Source organism: Stigmatopora nigra, chromosome 12 (genome assembly GCF_051989575.1).
Source record: "Stigmatopora nigra isolate UIUO_SnigA chromosome 12, RoL_Snig_1.1, whole genome shotgun sequence".
NCBI classification, from domain to species: domain Eukaryota; kingdom Metazoa; phylum Chordata; class Actinopteri; order Syngnathiformes; family Syngnathidae; genus Stigmatopora; species Stigmatopora nigra.
In genome coordinates this window covers 12,171,042-12,192,595 of record NC_135519.1, presented here as the reverse complement: position 1 = coordinate 12,192,595, position 21,554 = coordinate 12,171,042, and the positions used below count along the sequence as shown (strand labels likewise).

General features: G+C 38.6%; 1 protein-coding gene across 2 annotated transcripts in view; it reads right to left on the bottom strand.

The window, feature by feature from the left end:
* Positions 1-517: 517 nt before the first annotated feature.
* The window catches only part of LOC144205295 (VPS10 domain-containing receptor SorCS1-like), a 65,221-nt gene continuing 44,184 nt past the window's right edge, over positions 518-21,554 (bottom strand). For both annotated transcript variants that reach the window (XM_077729572.1, XM_077729571.1), the window contains 18 exons: positions 20,265-20,411; positions 20,014-20,116; positions 19,450-19,526; positions 18,538-18,629; positions 18,358-18,465; positions 17,986-18,103; positions 17,714-17,847; positions 15,151-15,264; positions 14,437-14,608; positions 14,182-14,368; positions 13,487-13,620; positions 13,296-13,419; positions 13,004-13,116; positions 11,994-12,128; positions 8,975-9,074; positions 8,794-8,902; positions 5,131-5,288; positions 518-3,669 (listed from right to left, as the gene is read on the bottom strand). In XM_077729572.1, the coding sequence (XP_077585698.1) occupies positions 3,614-3,669; positions 5,131-5,288; positions 8,794-8,902; positions 8,975-9,074; positions 11,994-12,128; positions 13,004-13,116; positions 13,296-13,419; positions 13,487-13,620; positions 14,182-14,368; positions 14,437-14,608; positions 15,151-15,264; positions 17,714-17,847; positions 17,986-18,103; positions 18,358-18,465; positions 18,538-18,629; positions 19,450-19,526; positions 20,014-20,116; positions 20,265-20,411 (2,181 nt within the window). In that variant the 3' untranslated portion in view covers positions 518-3,613. The remainder of the gene's footprint in view (positions 3,670-5,130; positions 5,289-8,793; positions 8,903-8,974; positions 9,075-11,993; positions 12,129-13,003; positions 13,117-13,295; positions 13,420-13,486; positions 13,621-14,181; positions 14,369-14,436; positions 14,609-15,150; positions 15,265-17,713; positions 17,848-17,985; positions 18,104-18,357; positions 18,466-18,537; positions 18,630-19,449; positions 19,527-20,013; positions 20,117-20,264; positions 20,412-21,554) is intronic.

The window sequence follows — 21,554 nt, the reverse complement described above, 5'->3', positions numbered from 1 at the left end:
GAATCGATGTATACAGGCTGGCAAGTGGTCGAGCAGGACCGGACGTTTGGTCACCCAGACGTTTGGTCGCCCGGATGTTTGGTCACCTGGATGTCCAAATGTACAGGCGACCAAAAGTCTGAGTATTGTGGTCAAGTGGTTAGCACAGTTCTGGGGTAGAGGACAGTTCTGGGGTTCTGTGGTCCTCACAGTGTGGAGTTTGCATGTTCTCCTTGGGCTTGCATAGGTTTTCTTTGGGTACTGTGGTTTCTGGCCACATCTAAGTAAGACATACAGAGCAGGCTGGTTGAATACTCTAAATTTTTTTCTAAATTTGTTTTTTGCGATTGGCTGTCCACCGATTTAGGGTGTCCTCAGCCTGGTGCCTGTAGTTGGTTGGGATAGGCTCCAGCACCTCCTGCAAACCTTGTGAGGAGGATAAGTGGTTTAGAAAATGAATGAATGGATCAATTTATACAGCACATTTCCTACTATTTAATACTAAATATTCATTTAAGCCAGTGCAAATTCCAAACACTTTGACTGATGTTTTGCTTTATTCTGCAAAAAAATAAAATCAAATCAAACAGCAACAACCCACTGAATAAACACATCACATCAACTGAATGAGCACCGAAAACTAAACAGACAGCAATTTACATTCCCTTTTTTTAAACCATATATAAAAATGTACAAAGCAGCAAGAAACCGATCATGCAAGTAAATCCACAAATATTCACAAGGAAAACTAAAGTATTAAATGTCAGCTTTCAGTTCACCACCATGTATTTCCAGAACCAACCCCCCAAAAATACTCCAAATAGTCCATTTGTGTTACCGATACACAACGCTGACAACAGTTAGAACATAACAAAAAAACTTGATAGAAATCCTGCATTTTTTTGTAGTTTTTCTCGAGTTTTTTTTTTTTAGCCGGCGCGTAGGATGAACTGGCTTGACAGGGGATACGTCTTGTTGGCGTCCGTGTTCCTAGCGGCAACGGAGACGGACGGGTAAACGCGTAACCTTTTTCTGGCGGGCCGACCTTGAGCGGGTTCCGCTGCGTGGACGCAAACCGAGAAAACTTGCAATTTTGCAGAGATCAATCGTTTTCATGGCAGCGAGTAGAGGCATTTTGGACAAATAATAGCAAATATATGATACGGTTTCCAAAAATAATAATAATAGATCATTTGTGATGTGTTCCAAGACATGACATGAATGTAAAAAAAATACTATTTAGTATGAACTAGTACTTTGTGTCACTGCGTTTACTTTGAATAGAGCAATCGCAACATTGTGATTTATAAATGGGTAATTCTAACAAAACAGAGTACTTTTTTATTAAGTTGTGCAAAATAAGGTTGCAAACAAATTGTTTAAACAATGCATAAAATAAGCTTATATGGAGAATAAAGCTGGTCACCTAATGCGATAAATTGAACTATTTTAGTTGTGATTTGTTACTATTTACTTTTTTACTGCATGGTTTGTTTCAATAGTAGCAATATAGATATAGAAATATAAAGTTTGCTGTAAATCTATGAATGTTAACATTATATTTATGGATTATTTTGTTACTTATTAATTTAATTCATTAACTGCTGTAGAAAATTATGCTTTTTCACTCATTGACAGCGAGAGGCGACCAATCAATGGGTAAATACCAAAAAATATAACCAATACATTAAACAAAAATGAGACAAGTATTTATATACATTTGCCCAATTTTGATACTCTGAAAATGCCACAATGAAGCCCAATAATCAATAAATTCCCATTGGTGAATATCAAGATTTTTTCTTTATGTTACACTTAAAATGACAGCAAGCTGCAATTAACTACCAATAGTAAAACTTTGCTGCATCCAGAATAAACTTATAGTAAAAAAAAAATGTATTGACAGGGAATAGCTGGTGTATTTGCAGTCATTTGTAAGTATGTAAATGTTACACTCACGATTTTAGATTTACTTTGTGAGCTTACTCTACCTATTTCATCCACATCAATACTTCCAATCAACTTGTTCGGACAGAGTAGTTAAATACTTGTACGCATGATTTTTTTTCTTCCATTCATGTCATGTGAAAGTGCATATAAAAGGGTCCACTCTCAATGTTGAGTTTGCCTTCCAGACTTTTTGTAGAGTCCTCTCAACAAGACAGATGTCTCATCTTACAGTGAAGCGGCTGTAATCTTGCGCTCACATTTTTGTTATGACACGCCGAACAATTTAAGCGTCAGGCTTTGGTGACGGGAAGCGCAGATGCGCCAGCGAAAGGCCCGCCTTTTTTTCTCTCTCGCTGGATATTGCCAACCTCCATTTGATGGCAATCTGGACGATAAGATTTTCCTGATTGCGGCTGGCTTAATGAATTTGCTTGCCTTCACAGTCTCTGAGGAGCAATAAGATGGTAAAAGTAAATAATGTCTGGAATGGGAAAACAAAAAAGGTGCGAGGAACTTATATCCTGACTTCCAAACGGGAAATGTGAGTGCTCTTTATTTGCTGTTAACTGATTTGATTTGAGTATGACAGTAAAGTAGTACATTTTTTTTTCCCCTTTTCCACCTTATGGTTTTCCCTTTTCCACCTTCTGGTTTTCCCTTTTCCGCCCAATGCCCATCATTTTTGTCTGTTTTTTTACAAAGTACAAAATAATAGAGTGCTACATCATATTTTTGAAAGGCTAGAATAGATTATTAATAGCATTTCTATTGACTTGAGAATCAAGTGTAATGAGTTTGGCTACAAAACCAATTAAACTCATTTCTCAAGACGACATAGTATAAAGCTTCTTTTTAAATTATGTGGTGATAATAATCTTCAATTTAATGACCATATTGATTCTTTGGACAGTAATGCAATATTTACCGATGATTAAAATAGTCACCCTGATTAATACGATGTAAATATTGATCGGTAGTAACAAAAATGACAAAATTTTCGACACGGTAAACAAGTTTCTTGCAGAAACAAATCCGACATTTGAAAGGAAAGCATTCTTTTGGGGCCTATTTTAAAAATTATGTTGTCGATTGAAGTATTTTCTTTTCAATTTGATTGGACTTTAGCATAATCGATCAATATATAGATTTATTGTTACACGATTTTCTGAAAAATGCACTTGTTCATGCCAAATAATACAATTTTGCCCCAACAGAACTGTAGAAATCCACAAAAATCCACATGTTGCGCTTCTGTGGTCTAGTAAATACTACCTCTCAATGTCTATCCCGTAATAGCCAATCAAAACAATCCGTCGTGTGTCCAATCCCGACGTCCACATTTGGCCAAAACTTGAACCCCCCCAAAAAAACCCCAACTTCTTCCAAATTCCACTTCTCTCCACTTGTATTCCATTCCCGAACATCCCAGAAGACTATTTACATACAAAGATGGAGAGGTCCTTGCAAAAATACGAGTATCTCCAGTCAAAAAAAAAAGGAGTCCCATTTTTTTGCCAGTATAAATCAGTACAGTCTCCTCGAAGGAATTGGGTGGGCACGCCACGACTCCGTCCATGCGTGGGTAGCCAAACACTCGAGAGCATTCATTGTGACCGTGCTTGGAAGTAACTGCCAGGGAAGATGTATTGCTTAGGCGCCACTCGCGGACGGCAAACGCTCTGCATTAAAACACATGGGGCGCTTCATCGGAGATGATGTCTGTGTGTGATGGCAGGTAGCCTGGCGAGGGACACAGATACAAGGAATTTTAGCTTTCTTATTTGCATAGAAGAGCAGGGTGGTGGTGTTTTTTTGGGGGATTTTTGTCGGTATGTGCGAGGGGAAACACATTCATCTTGGATGGGTCAACTGTTCAATGGTGGCGGGCGAGAGTAAATCAAGAAAAGGCTGTCAGGAGGTTTCTTGATGAAAAAGCTTTCATGGTTGCTGCTACGCTAATTATTTTATTGGGACAAATAACTTGCGTCGTTTCTTTGCGGGTAACTGTGTGGCGCAAGCGGTGTCAGATTTAAAGTTGAGTCTTCGGTAGGGCTTTTCTTTTTATTTCCAAATAGAAAGATATATTTTAAAAAAGCAGGGTTGGTAAATGTCAAATTGTGTAATGGGTGTAATGAGAATTTTCGGATTTTGTGAGACTTTATTGTCCAAAAATCAAACGCTATCATCTTTTTTTAATGCTTTTCAAATAGTTGACTTTTTTCCAATAGTTAATTCTTGCAAAAGGGTGCTGGAGACAATCTCAGCTGTCTCCAGGTCAGAGGCAAGGGGGATACCCTGAATTGGTGGCCAGCCAATCGCAGAGCATAAGGACTACAAATAACCAATCATAGCTAAGGGGCAATTTAGAGTGTTCAACCAGCTTAACGTGCATGTTTTTGGAATGTGGGAGGAAACTGGAGTAGCTAGAGGAAACCCACGCAGACCCGGGGAGAACATGCAAACTCCACACAATTGCATGTGACCTGGATTTGAACCCAAGAGCCCAGGGCTGCGAGGCCGACGCGCTAACCACTCACTTCAAGATTAATTGTCATGGTAAGTTAAAAGGGTGAGTCAAAGACAAAAACATTTTTTATTTAATGTAATTTAGGGTTAGGAATTTATAAGTTCTGATACAAAATGCATATTTAGTAGTTTGGTAGATTGTTGTGTTTTAAACGATGGAAAATTCGTAATATTTGGCACCTGGGAAAAAGCGAACAGACAATTGGATTTATCCGGGGTTTTTTTTACGGCAGCGCATCTTGGAGAAAAGATTGACGTCCCCGTCACTTTGTCCATTATTTTGAGTGCGTTTCCTTTTCCGAACGAGCGTTTTACAACGGGCAAACCATTTCTATTTGTCGAAGCAACCTCAAATCAAGCTTTCAAAATGTCACCAACGTGGGGAATATTACCTTCGACTTAAAAGGAATCAAAAGCGTCTCTGTTTATTCAAAGGTTAAGTTATGCATGGCAGGAATAAAGGAGCGAGGCCATTAAGCTCGACAGATAGCGCGCTGTTTTGGACCTTGTAATGATCCTATCTCGTCAGGCTGTATTAATCGTACGCCGCGCTCTGATAACGTTAGCCTTCAAGTTCTGGCCCCGTGGCCTTCTTATTTTTACTTCGGTCGGTCGGTACAATGCCCATACGTTAAAACATATATATATATATATTTTAACTAACAACAGACAGACCTCTGCTCTTTAAATCCAGCTGTACATCCACTCGATCCAGTGAGGTCACCTTGTCCGCTTCGGGCTTGGCGTCTGCCATGGAGGTCACCGTGGTGGGCACCACCTCTTGTTCTTTGTCGGGCTGCTCCGCCGTGTAAGTGTTGAGGCCCGGAATCTTCCTAAATGTTACATTTGAAGAGGAGAAAGGGAATAAATAAAGGTCAATTCCGATAGAGTTGGGATCTTGACAAATGTTTGCATCCTGAGGAAGTAAAATGAGATAAATGTATAGCTGGTGGTTTTAAAGTTGGGCTTATTTACAACTAGATTGGGTTAAAAGGGAGATGTGGGTTATCAATTTAGCTTTTTTGGGAGTTCCCAGGTTGCAGCACCGCTTCTCTATTAATTGGGAGAACAAAGATGGCGCAGTTGGAATAGAATACATGTTGTCTTCTAAATATGCCTGTAATAAATTGGCGGTATTTAGTTTTACAGTCTCCAATAGTGCAAATCTGTAAATAATTAATGCCTGCAGTAGGGGTGGATTCTTTTAAATCCAAAATGTTTGAATAAGCTCTGATTAAGCATCACAAAGGATTTTCTTATAGTTGATTGTAAAGAAAGTAAAATAATGTGTTAATCCAATAAAATGAAAAATAATACTTCAAAAAACAAGATTTTGAAGAAAAATCTGAAAAAAACTGAATGTAATACACATTTTTACAGGCTTCACAACCTTCTAAAAAAGAATATAATACAAAATAATATAAAATAAAATATTAATATAAATGTTTTTAAACCATAGGTGTGTGTTGCTGTTTTTAACAATTTTACTCAACCAAAAAGACAATAATCTTGGAAAAATTCAAGACTTACAAGAACTAAATCCACCCCTTTTTTTGTTTAAATAAATGTCCAACCTGTCCACAACCTTACTATCTCCAACACCAAAATATGGGTCATCTAACATTAAGTAATTCGTAAAAACACCTTTGGCAGAAAAAAGTGCTATACATAAATGAAAAGTAAAAATGCACAACAAATTCTAAATTCATAAAAAATGTCATCTGAGTTCACATTTGTGCTCGTCTGGAGATTTACCCCAATATCTCTGAACTTTGTGTAAGTGGTGTGTCTTTTAAAATAATAATAGGAAGATTGGGGGGGAGCAAGTTAATGGAGAGCTGCCATCAAGTGTGCCGCACTAATGCTTCCACTAAACATAATGCGTGGCACTCTATTTTTAAGGACGCCCGCCGGAGGTTTGCTTGAAAGCCGGGGAACTGGGCCACTTTGCGTTCCGGCGGGTTGCACTTTCCTATTGTTCACCTCCATCGCAAATCAATTTTTCATCCCCTCAGATGCACACGACAGTTCTGCTTCAAACTTTTGCTTCATTCTTTGCATGTTCAAACTCCAAATGCAGGTTTGGCAGATTTGCCAACCCACCCGAAAAAGTCCAGACAGACAACCTAAATATATATGTATTTTCTTTCTTAGTATTTTGGTCCAAATGGAGTCGTTGCCAGGGTGACCTACACCTTTAAATCAAAGTCTGGTTGTGGACACTTGTGCTTTGACACTGTTTTTGTCCTCAGGCTTTAAACAAATGGCTGTCAAAATTGAGGGTTTTTTTTTGGTAAATAACATATGAAGTCAAGTGTGGAGTCTTGTTTTATGTTGCCAACACTATTAAATTATTGAGTTTACTAGTGCAACCATGTTAAGACAACAAATACATATTTTCTCAAACAATACTTTAACCTTAAAATGAACTAGTTTTAAAAGATACAAGTTTTTGACTTTATCACATCAATGTATGACCTTTGTATATTTTATTTGGTGACTTTTTTATGGGCTTGGTTGGTATTGTATGTAAAAAAAATGTTGTTACTATAGTGCCCATGTAGGCCAATGCTGGCACGCACACTAGAGCGAGTAGCACAATGTCAATCAAAATGTAGCATGAATTTTTTAGTAGAATATTGTAGAACAGGGGTCTCAAACTTTGGTTCACGGGCCATATTAATGCCAACTAGATCTCACGTAGGCCGAATCAGTTTTTTTTGTTACTATAGCGCCCCTGTAGGCAAATGCTTACAATCACACTAGGATGAGTAGCACAATGTCAATTGAATTGTAGCATGAATTAATTCATTTTTTTAATTCAAGTAGAATATTGTAGGATGGGGGTCTCAAACTTTGGTTTGCGGGCCACATTAATGCCAACTAGATCTAAAATAGGCCGAATCAGTTTATTTTTGGCCACTACTGTAGTATGTTATTATTTTCCATTCCTACAACGATTATTAACGGTGTTTGTTTCCCAAGACGTTTATGCGTGGGGGGGGGGGGGGGGGGTCTAGGCTGTATTTACACGTGGTCCGGACTTCTACCGTCACCCTTTGCTGCCATTAGCGACGGCTCACCTTGGGCGTCCGTGTTTAGCATTTCCTAAAGGTCGAGGCTCACATTGTCACACAGATGAATATTGATAACTGCGGGGCTCTGACACCTATTTGGCACTCGGGGTGGGAGGGAATTGATTAGGCTGTCATTGCCTGTAATATTGCACAGATTGAGACAGAGGGGAATTGTCTTATTCCTGCAGCTATTATTGTGTCGCCCGTGTCGGTGTCCATAACTCAAGAGATATGTGGCTACGTTTTAAATACTTGCGAGGAAGTTTGGAGGGAGTTCAGCAACGAGCTGCGAGCTGCTGGGTGATGGGACGAATTTCAATGAGGCAATTATGACAAAATGTGAACACACAGACACGTATTCCGAAAGAGACCTTGCAAAAAAAAAAGAAAATGAAGGTGTTTTCCTGTTCTGTGTCCTCTAGCTAAGTGTGAAAAGGAATAAATGCAGGGGGAAATGGAGGATGGTTGTTTTGTTTTGAGGATTTCCTATCTAAAGATGTTCTGACTTGCCTTCATTATGTGGTCAAATTTGCAATTCAGTTTTACTTATACTTGTCTGTCAAATGGGAACATGCTGGGTCAGCGGTTTGCATGTGTGCCTCACAGTTTTGAGGTCAAGAGATCAATAGATTTTTTAATATGGCATTAATATTGCAATATATCTTAAAACCCTCTAAGTTACTATGTCTGTTTTTCCCAATACTATCAGTCAACCTAAGTGTCAAAACATATTTTTACTCTTGGAAATCAATTAAAATCTCTTAAAATAACAAAAAAAAATGTTATTTACTTTTCCTGTTACTCAAATGAGTTCAGAACAAAATTTACAGTCAATTAAGAGTCATTTGTTTTGTTTTTAAATGTTAAAATGATCAACAGGCCTGAAAAATGTATAAAGTTTAAGCATTTTTAGGCCCTCAAAAGAAGTTTGCTGATAAAAAATAATAATTTCTACAGATTCAAATAGAAATCTCACAGTAGCAATATAAAATATACAACAGAATTAGAAAAAATGTATATAAATGGTGTCTTTCTCCCTACCGATGCAATCATAATGAAAAACAAACTCATTTTCTGAGTATGACGAAGCTTGACTCTTAACCTGCAACCTTTTATACTATAATTATCTTAATGTGTTGTTCTCTCTATTCTTATAAGGCTATCTTTAAACTTAAGATATCAAACAAGTGAAAATGTACAAGTTGGAGAAAAATATGACATCCCATTTGCAACATTTTGTCCTATTACATGCATACTGTACCTTTTAAATTTATATATAGCAAAGATCAGCAAACCCATCAGAGCCACCGACACCAACATTATAATTGCGGTGCCGCTGTGGTTGTTATCACTGCTGTCCACCAAGGGAGCTTGAGAGGATCACAGAAGAAAAGTCAGGTAATGAACAACATATGATAACAAAACACCTTGACCATTCTTACCTGGTGACAATCTGCTGGCGAAAATGTTCACCTCCACTCCAACCTTAAGCGTAAACTGGACCAAATCCTGGTTTAAAGCACTTAGCAGCACCTGAGAGAGCTGTGAATAGGAGAAGAGTATACGGTTAGCACCCGTCGCCATCAATATTTCAGCTTTAGTCATTTTCCTTCAGCTGCTTGAATTATGAATTCTTCTTCCCGTTCTAAAGAGGAGCAAATGTGATGCAGGCTGGAGAAGAAGAAAAAAAAAATTGAGTCAAACGGCGAGGTGCCGACACGCATTTGAGCTTGATGGAAGCTCTGTCAGGTAAAGGGCGTTTTGCTTCGGCGAGCCCGTGACATTTGGAAATAAATATATATTTGTTTGCTCTTTTATTGAGACGGATGTGCTTTCTCCTTTGTAGCATGTGTGGTGAGTGTGGCTTGAATGGGAAATTAATCATTTGCTAAGTTTGCATACTTTGTGAGCTAATTTTTCTTGATTGGTAAAATGGAAAAGAAAGCCTTACTATACTATGTCATCTTTTTAAGAAAAGAAGCATTGGTATACTATGTCATTTTCTTAAGGAAAAAAAAGCCTTACTATCAACAAATACTACTACTTAATCTTGTGGTGGCCTAGTGGATAAGTCAAAAGTTTACCACTACTTTGGTCTTGGGTTCAAATCCCAGTGCAGGCAAAGATTTTCCAAATAATATTCAGTTAAAAGAATAAGTATTAATGTCTAAGTGTATTCAGTGGTGGATGAAACATTTAGTCAAAAAAAATGACTAAGTGTTTCAGGTAAATGAAAGAGGTAAAAGTATAAGTACTACCACTTTCTCTCATGGGGTGGTGGCCCAATGGATAAGTCATCAGTTTGCCAACTCTTTGGTCCCTGGTTCAATTCCCAGTGCAGGCAAAGATTTTTCCAAATATTATTCAGTTAAAAGAATAAGTTCTAATCCCTAAGTGTTTAAGTGTATAAGTCTTCAGTGGTGGATGAAACATTTAGTCAAAAAATTACTAAGTGTTTCAGGTAAATGAAAGAGGTAAAAGTATAAGTACTACCCCTTTCTCTCACTGGGTGGTGGCCCAGTGGCTAAGTCATCAGTCTACCACCTCTGAGGTCCTGGGTTCAAATCCCAGTGCAGGCAAAGATTTTCCAAATATTATTCAGTTAAAAGAATAAGTTCTAATTCTAAGTGTTTAAGTGTATAAGTATTCAGTAGTGTATGAAGCATTTTGTCCAAAAAATGACTAAGTGTTTCACCCAGTTTCCTTGGATAAAACGTTTCAACACCCTTGTATAAGTGGGGCACGAGTTGGTGTAGTGGGTTGCACACTCGCCTTCGGCCGGGGAGGTGTTGGATCGATCCCCGGTGTCGGCGGTTCACTGACCAAGCAAGCGGTCGAGGGTCGGCCGAAGGCCGACCCGAGAACGCCTTTCGCACAGACAGGTCCTTCAACTGTCTTCCGAACTGCCGAAGGCAGTTCGGAATATAACCTTTTGCTGAAAAGTATGACTAAGTGTTTAATATAAATAAAAAAGTTTTTTCTTTTTTTTTTTCCTTTCTTCATTTTATTCCATTGACCAATTCTCCTTTCCAATTATTTTCAGCCAAACGACAGCGGGGATCGAACCCAGGTCTCCCACACGGGAGTCCAGTGATCTAACCTCTGTGCCAACCAAGTGACTACACTTTCCTTAGTCATCATTTGAGTTTCTTGACAAGAAGTCCTCAGAAACAACTAAGTGAAAAAGTGTCACGACCGGGATTTGAACCCAGGTCTCCCACATGGGAGTCCAGTGATCTAACCTCTGTGCCAACCAAGGGACTACACTTTCCTTAGTCATCATTGGAAGTTCTTGACTCCAAGACTGACCAGAAAAAAATTGACTAAGTGACTAAGTCTTTATTAGAATGAAAAAAAATTCATCCATATACTGACACATAAAAATAGACACCCTTATTGTTCAAAATAGACTACCCCAGCACTCAAACCATATTGTAGGAAGGCATTGACATCTAGTGTTAAAAAATTATACTACAGCTGAATAAATAATTTCACAGAGACTATGTATTCCCCATTTAAAATGTCTAGTTTTTTTATCACAGAAAAACGTTTAGGAACATTAAACAAATAATATCACACAATTGAAAACCTTAGGAAATATAAAATTAAGTTGCTAATTACACACATTTACAAAGAACTGACAATCATCCAAAAATTAATTTTCATTGTTCGGAAGCATGCAAAGAATTTTGCCTAAGAATAACTTTATTTCCTAAATTTGTCACAAGTAGAAAAAAGGTGTTAACGAAGATTGCGTGATGAGAGACAGGTGCAAGATGTGAAATAGCACGCCAAATATCAGCGAGAACTACATCTGCCATATTTTCTCGCCTTTTTTCGGTGGATTCTGTCTGACAGATGAAAATTAACAGGTAGGGAATAAGATTATTCCACTCTGGCAGATGGAGTTTAACTAACGATGCACATTTTTGGCTTTTAAATGTAATGACTTGTAAAGTGTTGTTTCATGGATGGCGCCACTTGGCTCCGGCTCCAACCCTAACCCTTAACCCCAACCCTTAACCCCAACCCTTAACCCTTTTGTATTTAAAACACCCTAACCTTAACCCTAACCTTAACCCTAACCTTAACCCTAACCTTAAGCCTAACCTTAACCCTAACCTTAACCCTAGCCTTAACCCTAACCCCAACCTTAACCCTACCCTTAACCCTAACTCTTTTGTATTTAAAACACCCTAACCTAACCCTTTTGTATTTAAAACACCCTAACCCTAACACTTTTGTATTTAAAACACCCTTACTCTAACCCTTTTGTATTTAAAACATCCTAACCCTAACACTTTTGTATTTAAAACACCCTAACAACTTAGATATTAAACCCCAACTCATTTTCATTTTGTCTTAAGCACCATTTCACTTTAATATGTAATTTTGGAGTTGTCTTATTGAATTGAATTCATTATTTAATGTGTTTTCTTATTTTTGCTCAAAATCAGTTACCTGTTCCAGGTGTCGCCGTTTTTCGGCCGCAAGCCGCCCTCGTCGCCTCCTCTCGGGGACGATAAAAACCTCAGCAGTGGTGGGCAGCCCAGGAAGCACCGTAACCAGCAGCTGATCCTCACCAATGGCCGTGACCTTTAAAAACAAACCACTAGCATCATTCCAACCCATAATGCAACAGTAAAATCATCCAGATTTGCGCTTCTCATCCGTCTTGTCTAAATGACATTCCCTGTCATGTCAACATGCGGAAATCACCGTAAAATCACGGGTTTAATCTGACAGGATTTGGTTGAAAGAAAACAAAACGACAACCAGCACAACAACAAAAAAATGTAGCTTTTAGTGCACGGATGCCGTAACCAGAGACGATCTGTCGGAATATTCCGCTTTCTGACAAGACGGAAGGTCAAAGTGAATGTTTTATACGAGAGGATATATTTAGAAGTCGCTATCCAGGTTTTTTACATAACTGTCTTTCAGATGTCGACCCCAATAACGAGCGATATCGAAGGTTCCGTCGTCTCTCTTGACGACTGTCAGTGATTTTGAGTGCAAATGGCAAGTGTCAGTGGAGTGGATTTAACTGCCCTTTTGTGTGGCTTTTTAAAGGGCGGCGTCGGTAAAAAGAAAGCCGTAAAATGATGCCGACCTTGACGTTCAATGCTGGATTTACAACGTTGCGGTTCGAGTCACACCCGGCTTTTTTTTTCTTCTTCTCTCATGTGGTGCTGTTTGTGTATGCATCAGTGTTTTTTTGTGAAGAAATAAAAAACACAGCCGAGTGGATATTCTTGGTTTAGAATTACAAATAGGGGAGACAAATACAACATTGGATTTGTGGTGCAAGGCCGTCAAGATGAATTTACAATTCAAATTTGAAAGAACTTCTGGCAACGCTTTTGGGAGAAAAAAAACATTGTTGTTTTGCTTTGCAGAAAATCCAGAAGGACTTTTTTAGTGCATGTCAGAGCCACAAAAATGTGAAAGTCAGGATATTTGGTCCTTACCTGGACGATAGAGCGCTTTACGACTCTCGCAATGTCAGCTCGCCATTCCGATATTCCGGGATTGGCGTCGTCCAAATTGGAGGAAAAAGCCAAAATGTGGGAAACAAAATAATCTGGGGAAAAAAATATTATTCTTAAATTATCATTTAAAGCTCACTTGAAGCATTTGAAAAAATACTGTGAAAATAACTGCAGTATTTTCCCGTTTTTCACAGAGTTCCGGAAAAAAAACACTCAAAAAATGGCGGAATACTGATGAAAGCATATGAAAAGCACGCAATGAAATATTTACCATAAACCGCTACTGTCATTTGGTCTTGATGGACCGTGTTCCCGACCGAAGCTTGAACGGTGACCGTGTGGCTTCCCTCCCGGGAGAAAGTGAAGGACATGCCGCCATCCAAACTCGCCAGAGGCTGAAAGGCCAACCATGAGACGGAATCAATGGCGCTCATTGAATGGCGAGGAGGAGGTAAATCTCACCTCTGTTTTGTTGTCAAACCACCAGAAGTACGTGACCGTCCCCACGTTGACGGGCCGCAACGTAGTAGTGAAGTTTACGACTTTGTTCCTGATGGCCACGGATGGAGCGGACAGTTGCACTTGCTCCAATTGACCTTTGAAACAGAAACTCAAGTTGGCCAATGGGAATGCGGAAACCAAGTAAATGAGTCTGGCACACGCTTTGCAATAAATTCATTTATCGCACGGGGAAGTAAAAACGGTTCGGTTGTCGGGTCACTTTTTGTACCGAGTGTCAATCTCAATGTGGAGGTTTCAAAATAAGAGCAATAAAAATGGAGATGTCTGCAATTTCAGATTGTACACAATGACCGACATATTTCAGATTGTATACTAAAATAGCTTCCAAATGACTGCTATTATGACACATTTTTGGGGCAAAAAATGTCATCATTTGGCTATAAACTTGGTAAAATAAGATGACAAAATTAATGCACTTTTTTGATGGGTTCTAATTGGGAGAGAACAAAAATAATCGAAATTAATTGGAAAAAATAGGAGTATTTTTCATACAATGTGTTTTGTTTGGGAATGACCATTTATTGCATTTTAATGGGTTTAGTTTTAGAACAAAAAGGTTAAATTGTTGTTTTTTTGCATTTTATTGCATATTGGCAATAATTTATGATACAGAAGATCTAAAATCTGTTACTCACAAGTGACATGGAGGTAGAGCGTCACTCTATCAAAGCCCAAAACATTGCTGGCAATGGCAGAAACTTGGTAAATGCCCACTTTTCCGTAGACGTGCTTGACCCCGTCGTCTATGGAGCTGATGTTCACGTAGGACATGGTGGTGCCGTCTCCAAAGTCCACCGTGATGCTGGTGGTGGAGCTGAGACCCTTTGAAAGACAAAAAGAAGAATGATAAGGGGCTGCTCAACGATCATCAGTCGTGGGGGCATCGGCACCTCTTCGAGAAAGACCAAGAAGGTGACGTTCTTGTGCAGGGTCGCCACTAGAGTGCCTTCGCTGGTGAAAAGCTGGAGGCCTTTGGGGACTTGACTGGGACACTTTTGGCGTCTGGGGCTGTACTTTAACAGGGTTCCCTCTGTGCAGTTGTTAGACAGAGCTCGGCGATATCTGGAAGTCAATTCCAAAGACAATGTCGGTACAAAATGCTCATATATATAAATATATAAATTTATACATATATGGTTGCTAGTTATTTATTAAGTCATCCATATTGACCGATTTTGTTGTCTGGGTGTTTCAGCAAAAAAAATGCCAAATGTCGGACCATTTTAGATATAATGTTTAAAAAAAAAAATTCTAAGTGGATTAAAAAAACTAGATTAAAAGCCCTGAATATTCAGTTTTTTAAAGATCTAAAACAATGTTTATTTTAGTTATTTTAATATAATTTGGGGATTTTACAAAATGATTGTTGAACTAAAAACTGAAAAAATGGATTAAAAAATGACAATAATTGATTTAAAAAGGGGAAAAAAATCAGGAAATTTAATATACATCTATACTATACATTTTAATTTGATCCTAAAACAGAAAGTCAGCACATATGATTTACTTTCCCGGGCCACACAAAATGATGCAGCGGGCCAGATTTGGCCCCCGGGCCGCCACTTTGTGGTACATAGGGTGAAATAAATAAAGGGAAGGCGTACCCGGTGGAATTGAGGAAACTGTCCCCAGTGATGCAATCTCTGGACGTGGCCGACGGGGCGAACCAGAACGCTGGAGTGCAGCTTCCATCCGCTTGCCTCTCAAATCCGTAGTCACTTGAAAATATGGAAGACAAAGATGTAATCAGGAAAAAAAAAACACCCCAAAAATCAAGTTTTTTCAACCATCAAAAAACACTGGACATTGAAAACCAGACAAAAAAAGCCGCAAAGGTAATTACAACTGAGACCCACTCATTCCGACTCTTTTGATAGCCGAATTTGACAAAGAAGTGTTAACATTTGACAAAGAGGTGTTAACATTTGCTAAATATATGCACGTTGGCTTTGGATCAGAGAGATAAAAGCATGTACGACAAGTTCCTCTTGTGAGAGAGAAAGAGAAGGAACTCTTCAAGTGTGTGAACCTGTCACATGAATTCTACTTAAAATGTTAAAAGAAATAAGTTCTAATTAAGTCGTGTCGAGAAGTCGATGCGGAACTACACGCAGGGGACGACGCTACAATATGCGCTGTCAAACGAGCTCTTTGTGTCGTTTTTTTTATTTAATTTATGTTAAAATTATCTCCTTGAAACGTTCACAAGTGATTCCACCTTTTGTACTCTGATTGCTATTCTATTTCTTCGCAGACAACCAGTCAAAATAACATTTTAAGCTGTTTATTGTTCTGGAGTTGAGCAAAAAAAACCAACAAAAAGAAATCTGGGAGGAACACATTTTGTATTGTGTCACTTTGTAATGTTTTTTGTTAACGTTCAGACTTGTTTTTTTTAATAAAACTGTCTTTTGTATCACATCATTATTTGAATAGTCCATTATTTTATTATTGATTTTCGACATCTTTTGGATGATGTAGTAAGAAATCATTACAAATAAATTGAAAGTAGTTTAGAGAGACATTCTGAAATGTTAACTTGATGACTTGTCAAAGAAATTGACGTTAAAAATCCACCGAAAAACTTCTGGAAAAACTGCAAACGAATATCTGCACAACGCAGGTTTAGGTAACTAGTTTATTAATTCATTCCCCGTTTTCCATTTTTAACCCGGTCTGCTTCAAAGTGAAAAGTGTAAAAAATGTATCATTGGAATTTTTGAAGAAGCTTTAATGTAGTATGCGGACAGTCATAGAAGTGCATATTTAACAAGTTTTTTTTTCATCCTAATCAAGGAAGCCATTTTATACCGCCCATCAAAAGTCTACGCTACTTTTCTCCCTTTATTTTATTTTTTGGTCTCCCCAAGTCACTGGCTATTATACAAAAGCAAAAATGGACCTTCTGAGATAAGTATTAGACACTAAATGGACCACACACCTCCCTAGCTCCATTGTAAACAGTTGTCCCAAGATCCCTAGTCGCCGTACATCTAATTATCTGTTCGCGGGAAGTAGAATGTCACGCTTGGGCGAGTTCTATCCAAAAGGCATGGGCAAAGTCCACTTGGGAAATGGCTAAAGACAGGAAGAAGCAATTGGCATGACAGTTGTTTAGGAATATGCCCTCCAACTAGTTCTGAAGGCTCCAAGGTGCAATACCGGTCGGTACGTTCCCCCCTGACCCATCGCGCTGGCTTTGGCGTTGGCGTTAGCGTAGGGATTTGGGGATTTAATGCATTGGTATAGTCATTAAAGTAATATTCTAACAAACTCCAGCTCCAAGCTTATTAATATTATTATATTATATCAGCAGTTGTGAAGTCTGCCAATTGGTTTTCATATTTGGTTGCACAAGTTTTGGACTGTAACTCACATTTTGGCATAGTTACACCAAAACACAGGGCAGCTTATTTGGGCTTGTGGCAAAACATATTTTAGTGGGCAATATATTGTCTCAAATTATTGCTGATGTGCGATATTATTGTCTTACCCCAAAAATTGACTGTATATAGTATTTGAATCAGAAGCTTTAAGATTATGGTGGCCATTTCTGTTGAATTCAGGAATCTATTAAAATTGATACATATTTAATGTGCACTGGATTAGAAAAGGTAGTAGTAGTTGTTGTAGTAATAGTAGTTGTAGTAGTAGTAGTTGGAGTAGTAGTAGTTGAAGTGGTGGTAATAGTAGTTGAAGTAGTAGTAATAGTAGTTGCAGTAGTAGTAGTTGAGGTAGTAGTAGTAGTAGTAGTTGCAGTTGCAGTAGTAGTGGTTGAAGTAGTAGTGGTAGTAGTAGTTTTTTTTTTTTAAATCCACTTGGTGGAGCTGTTGTAGTAGTAGTGATGGTGGGTTGTGGTACAGATCCACTAGATGAAGCTGTGCTAAAGGGAATTTAAATACAACGACTAACCAATATCGAGCCATATATAGGGCGCACCAGATTATAAGGCGCACTGACGACTTTTCCGAGTACCAGAGACTTTTAGGTGTGCCGTATAGTGTGGAAAATACGGTAATACTATTCTGGCTGAGTAAGTCATTTGAAGTTAGCCAAAAAGGGAATCTTGACTATGTTGTTTTGATGTATTTTTTTTTTTCAATTGAGTGAAAATGCCTTTTCCATTGAAGAGACAGTGCAAAGGAGGAAGACGAGTAGGAGACTCACCACTCAAAATCGGCCTCGGTGCACGGACAGGAGTCTGACATCTGAGAGATGTACTGTTCTCTGGCCTTGACACATCGAGCGTTTACTCGCAATTTCTGAAAGACTCTCTTCATTCCCATGATGCAGACTTCGCCCTGCAATGAATAATGGATCATAACCATTTCACAGGCTTCTCTTTCTCCTCGCCTTTGTTTTTTTTTTCCGCCGCTCGCTTCCCCGGCAAGAGCCAATCAAAGACAACGTAGCTGGAGTGGACCCCGGTTCGGACATACCTCGTTGTCCAAACGCCACGTCACGTAATCATCTCGAGAGCAGCGGTGTTGAAAAATGGACCTGAAGTCGATTTTAACCAATTGCCATTCGGATCGGTGACTGAAGTGACCGAAGATTCTGCGTAGAAGAAGTCAAGGAGGAACTAGGTCAAAACTTTTTTACCACGCTTAAGATTAAAAAAATAATTATTTTGGCCAACACACTGCTTTTAATCAACTGCGAGGGGAAAAAAAAGACGTATCTAGGGCGGAATGCGATGCGTTCAAAGGCGCGCGGTAGTGGAAAAGTCTTCAAAGGCCGATATGTCATTGTGCCTTAATTAACAGTGCGACATCCAGTCAATTAGTTTTGCCATTTTGTTCATCTCTTACGTCATAATGAGGGTATCTTCGCCGGGTTCCCCCAGAACGCCGTCCACGTAGAGTGGCGAGGAGGTGAAGCTGAATTTGTCCCAGTTTCTGCCTTCATCAAAACTCAGCCTTGAAGAAAAAATAAAAATAAATGAATTGTAAACAGCTAAAAATGGTTACCCTCTAAAAAATGGATTTTACCAAATATGCCTTATAGGGAGGGGTGTGTGTCGAATGGCCACCAGAGATCCTCCTTGGTTCAAGAAGAAGACGCTGTACTCCTCTTGAAAAACCTGCATGCACACACGTTTTTTTAATTTATTTTTTGCTTTAACTTTTAAATTCTCGCAGCAGCTGGCGACGACAAACACGCACACTTAAAAGCAATGAAGCGCAGACGGGTCTTCGCTCGTTTAAACTAACAAGAGTGTCAATATGTGGGGGGTGTTATTGAGGTTTCTTGCCCTTGGCGGAAAAAGAATGCTAAATTGTATATAAGATCATTTTTGTTTTTATCAGTTTGCTTTGGAAAGCTTGAAATTGTGATGGAAAAAGGATGAAGAAGTTACTTTTAATGGGGAATGCCATTTAGGTTGGGGATTGTTTATTTCAGCAACAGCGTGACTTTATTTCTGTAGTTTTTGATTTTATTTTTACAGATATGTCACTTATAAACCCTTTTTGGGATTTTTTTTTTTAAACAAAAAAGCAAAAAAGTATTATTTTTTAAATGGAAATGCATAAATGAAATCAAATTAAGTATATTATGTCTAAAGAATTCAATGATGATGAAAACATTGATTCATTTGATTACTTGTTGCTTAGTTTTTAGTATTTATGGCAATATGAGTTGATATTTTTGTTTTCCGAATTTCACCATGGAGTGACGATTGTAGATTCATGATAAGGTCTCAAACCTGAAGCTATATGCCTTCACACCACCTCATGCTCAGGTCCTCATCAGGTATTTATACCATACGTACATTATTAATGACGCCTAAGAAGACTTTGCTATTTCGACCAATATCGAGCATCATTATCTGGCACTCTGAGACGGACTTTTTATATTATTTAGTGTCAAATCAAGCCCACCCATGCTGACTTTTCAAGTACCTCTTTCCAAGTGTTCCCAGCATCAGATGTGATGAAGATGCTGACATTAGTAGAGGTGAGCTCAGGCCCAACCACACCTGCAAACCAAAAACATACAGTTAAAAACACCTACGTACAATATTCCCTCTAAACTACTCTGGTCTTCTCTGCGCAGCAGCAATCATATGGCGCGCAGTAAATAAAATCCAAACTCGTTTTTTTACACCTCTTTCCCCATGATGGCGCCGTTTACACCTCAGCCAGTGGCAGTAGCTCTGTCCACTCTTATGTTTTTCATGTTTTACAGCATTTTTTACATGAAAAATTTGAGGGAACATTGACATGCACCTGCTTATGACAGGTGTGTACTGGCGAGCAATGATGATGTCACTCACACTGGTACTCAGTGCGCTCAGGGAGGTTGTCTTTCTACCCAGACCAATGAAAAATTAGAGGGAAATTTGCCTATGTACAACAAGCATTTAGGATTTAGGATCTGAATTTCGGGGACATCAATAATTATTATACATTTGTAGATTGATGGGCCAACTTTTGAAGAAACTTTTTGTATTCAAACCCTCTCACCTGATGCAACAATAACCCCCGGCGCCGTGTCTTTGCTGACGATGTTTCCAGAAGTGTACGGATTCTCCGATACATGAAGGTGTAGATGTAACGAACAGTACGGCTAAAAAAGATAAAAATGCAAGCATTAACAGGGCCCAAGGCGAGCCAAACCCACCCATGCTAGGGTTTTTACGTCCAACGTCTTGTTAGCAGATTTCCAAAGAGCAAAAAGAATTTAGCCGGCAGCCGTCGACAAAAGCCTTACTTACTTGCTCGCAATCGACCCTCTTCCCTTGGAGATCCGTTACAGGAGCCTGTAGGAGCCGCCAGTCTCTTCCTTTGTTGTACGTGATGTAAGTTTTCACTTGGTTCTCGACAACTTTATTTGACAGAAACACCCCTTTAATCCCCGCAACCTGCAAAACATGAAACACCAGAGCGGCGGGTAGACAAAAATATAAATAAAGAACACAAAAAAAGGGTGCAGAAGGGAGGAGGGAGGATAAAAACAAGCATACATTATTCAAACTCAAGCAAAGCTGGAGCTCTAGTTTGGGGAGAAAGACATGTCAGAATTAGATGAGATGATTTTCTGACAGGGAGCACTATTTTGGACCATCTGTAAGCTTGTGGGGAATCAAAACAACATCTGGCAAGCCCTGAGAATCCATCTTTTTTTCCCTTTTCTTTTCTGTCTTTAGTCACGTGTAGAGAGACAGCAAGAGGACGGTTGTCAAACTCAATGCCCGGGGGCCACATTCAACCCGCCGCCTTACTTTATGTGGCCCGCCAAAGCTAGTTAAGTTGTGTTGTTTTGACTTCTGTATTTGGAATCATGTTGGTGGGGATTACTTTTTAGGAAAAGGATTTCTAGTATTTTAAATGGCATAGGTAGTTTTCTTTATATGTGAAATTTTTTGGTTTTATCTAAGGGTTTGTTGGGGGGTGAATGTTTTTTTTTTTTTGTTTTTAAACGGTGCGAGGTCGTGAAATACAACCAGAATTCAATTTTGAGGAAAAATAAAGGATTTTAAAGTGGCACTATCACCTCAAGGCCGTTTTTACTGAATTTAATAGATTAGAAATTCCTCAAGTTTTAATAGTTATGGATTTGTGTGAGTATTAGTATTAGTTTTTAATACTTTATGATGATTTTACCGCCTCTTGGTGTACCTTAAAGTTCAAGCAAAATCCCAAAGTTCTTTTCGAATTCCTATTTACTTTTTTAAATCAATTTCAACATTATTTTTTCATCAGATAAACTTCAAGGTAGACTTTCTATTGACAAAGAATTCTTTACAATCTTAGAAAACACATTACTATTCCACTGCAACAACTCTACAGATATTGGATGGAATATTTTTATGCTCTCAAACTTTTCTATAAAGAGAAACAAAAATTGATATTTTTTGTTGAAAATACTTTTTTACCCAATGATCTAAGAACGTCATACATAGATAGAGGCATTAAAAAGTACTTTTTCTAATGGACACTATAATTCCTATGATCCAAATGAGTTTGACGCCTCTGCACAAGATTTTCTTTCCCCTCAAAACCCT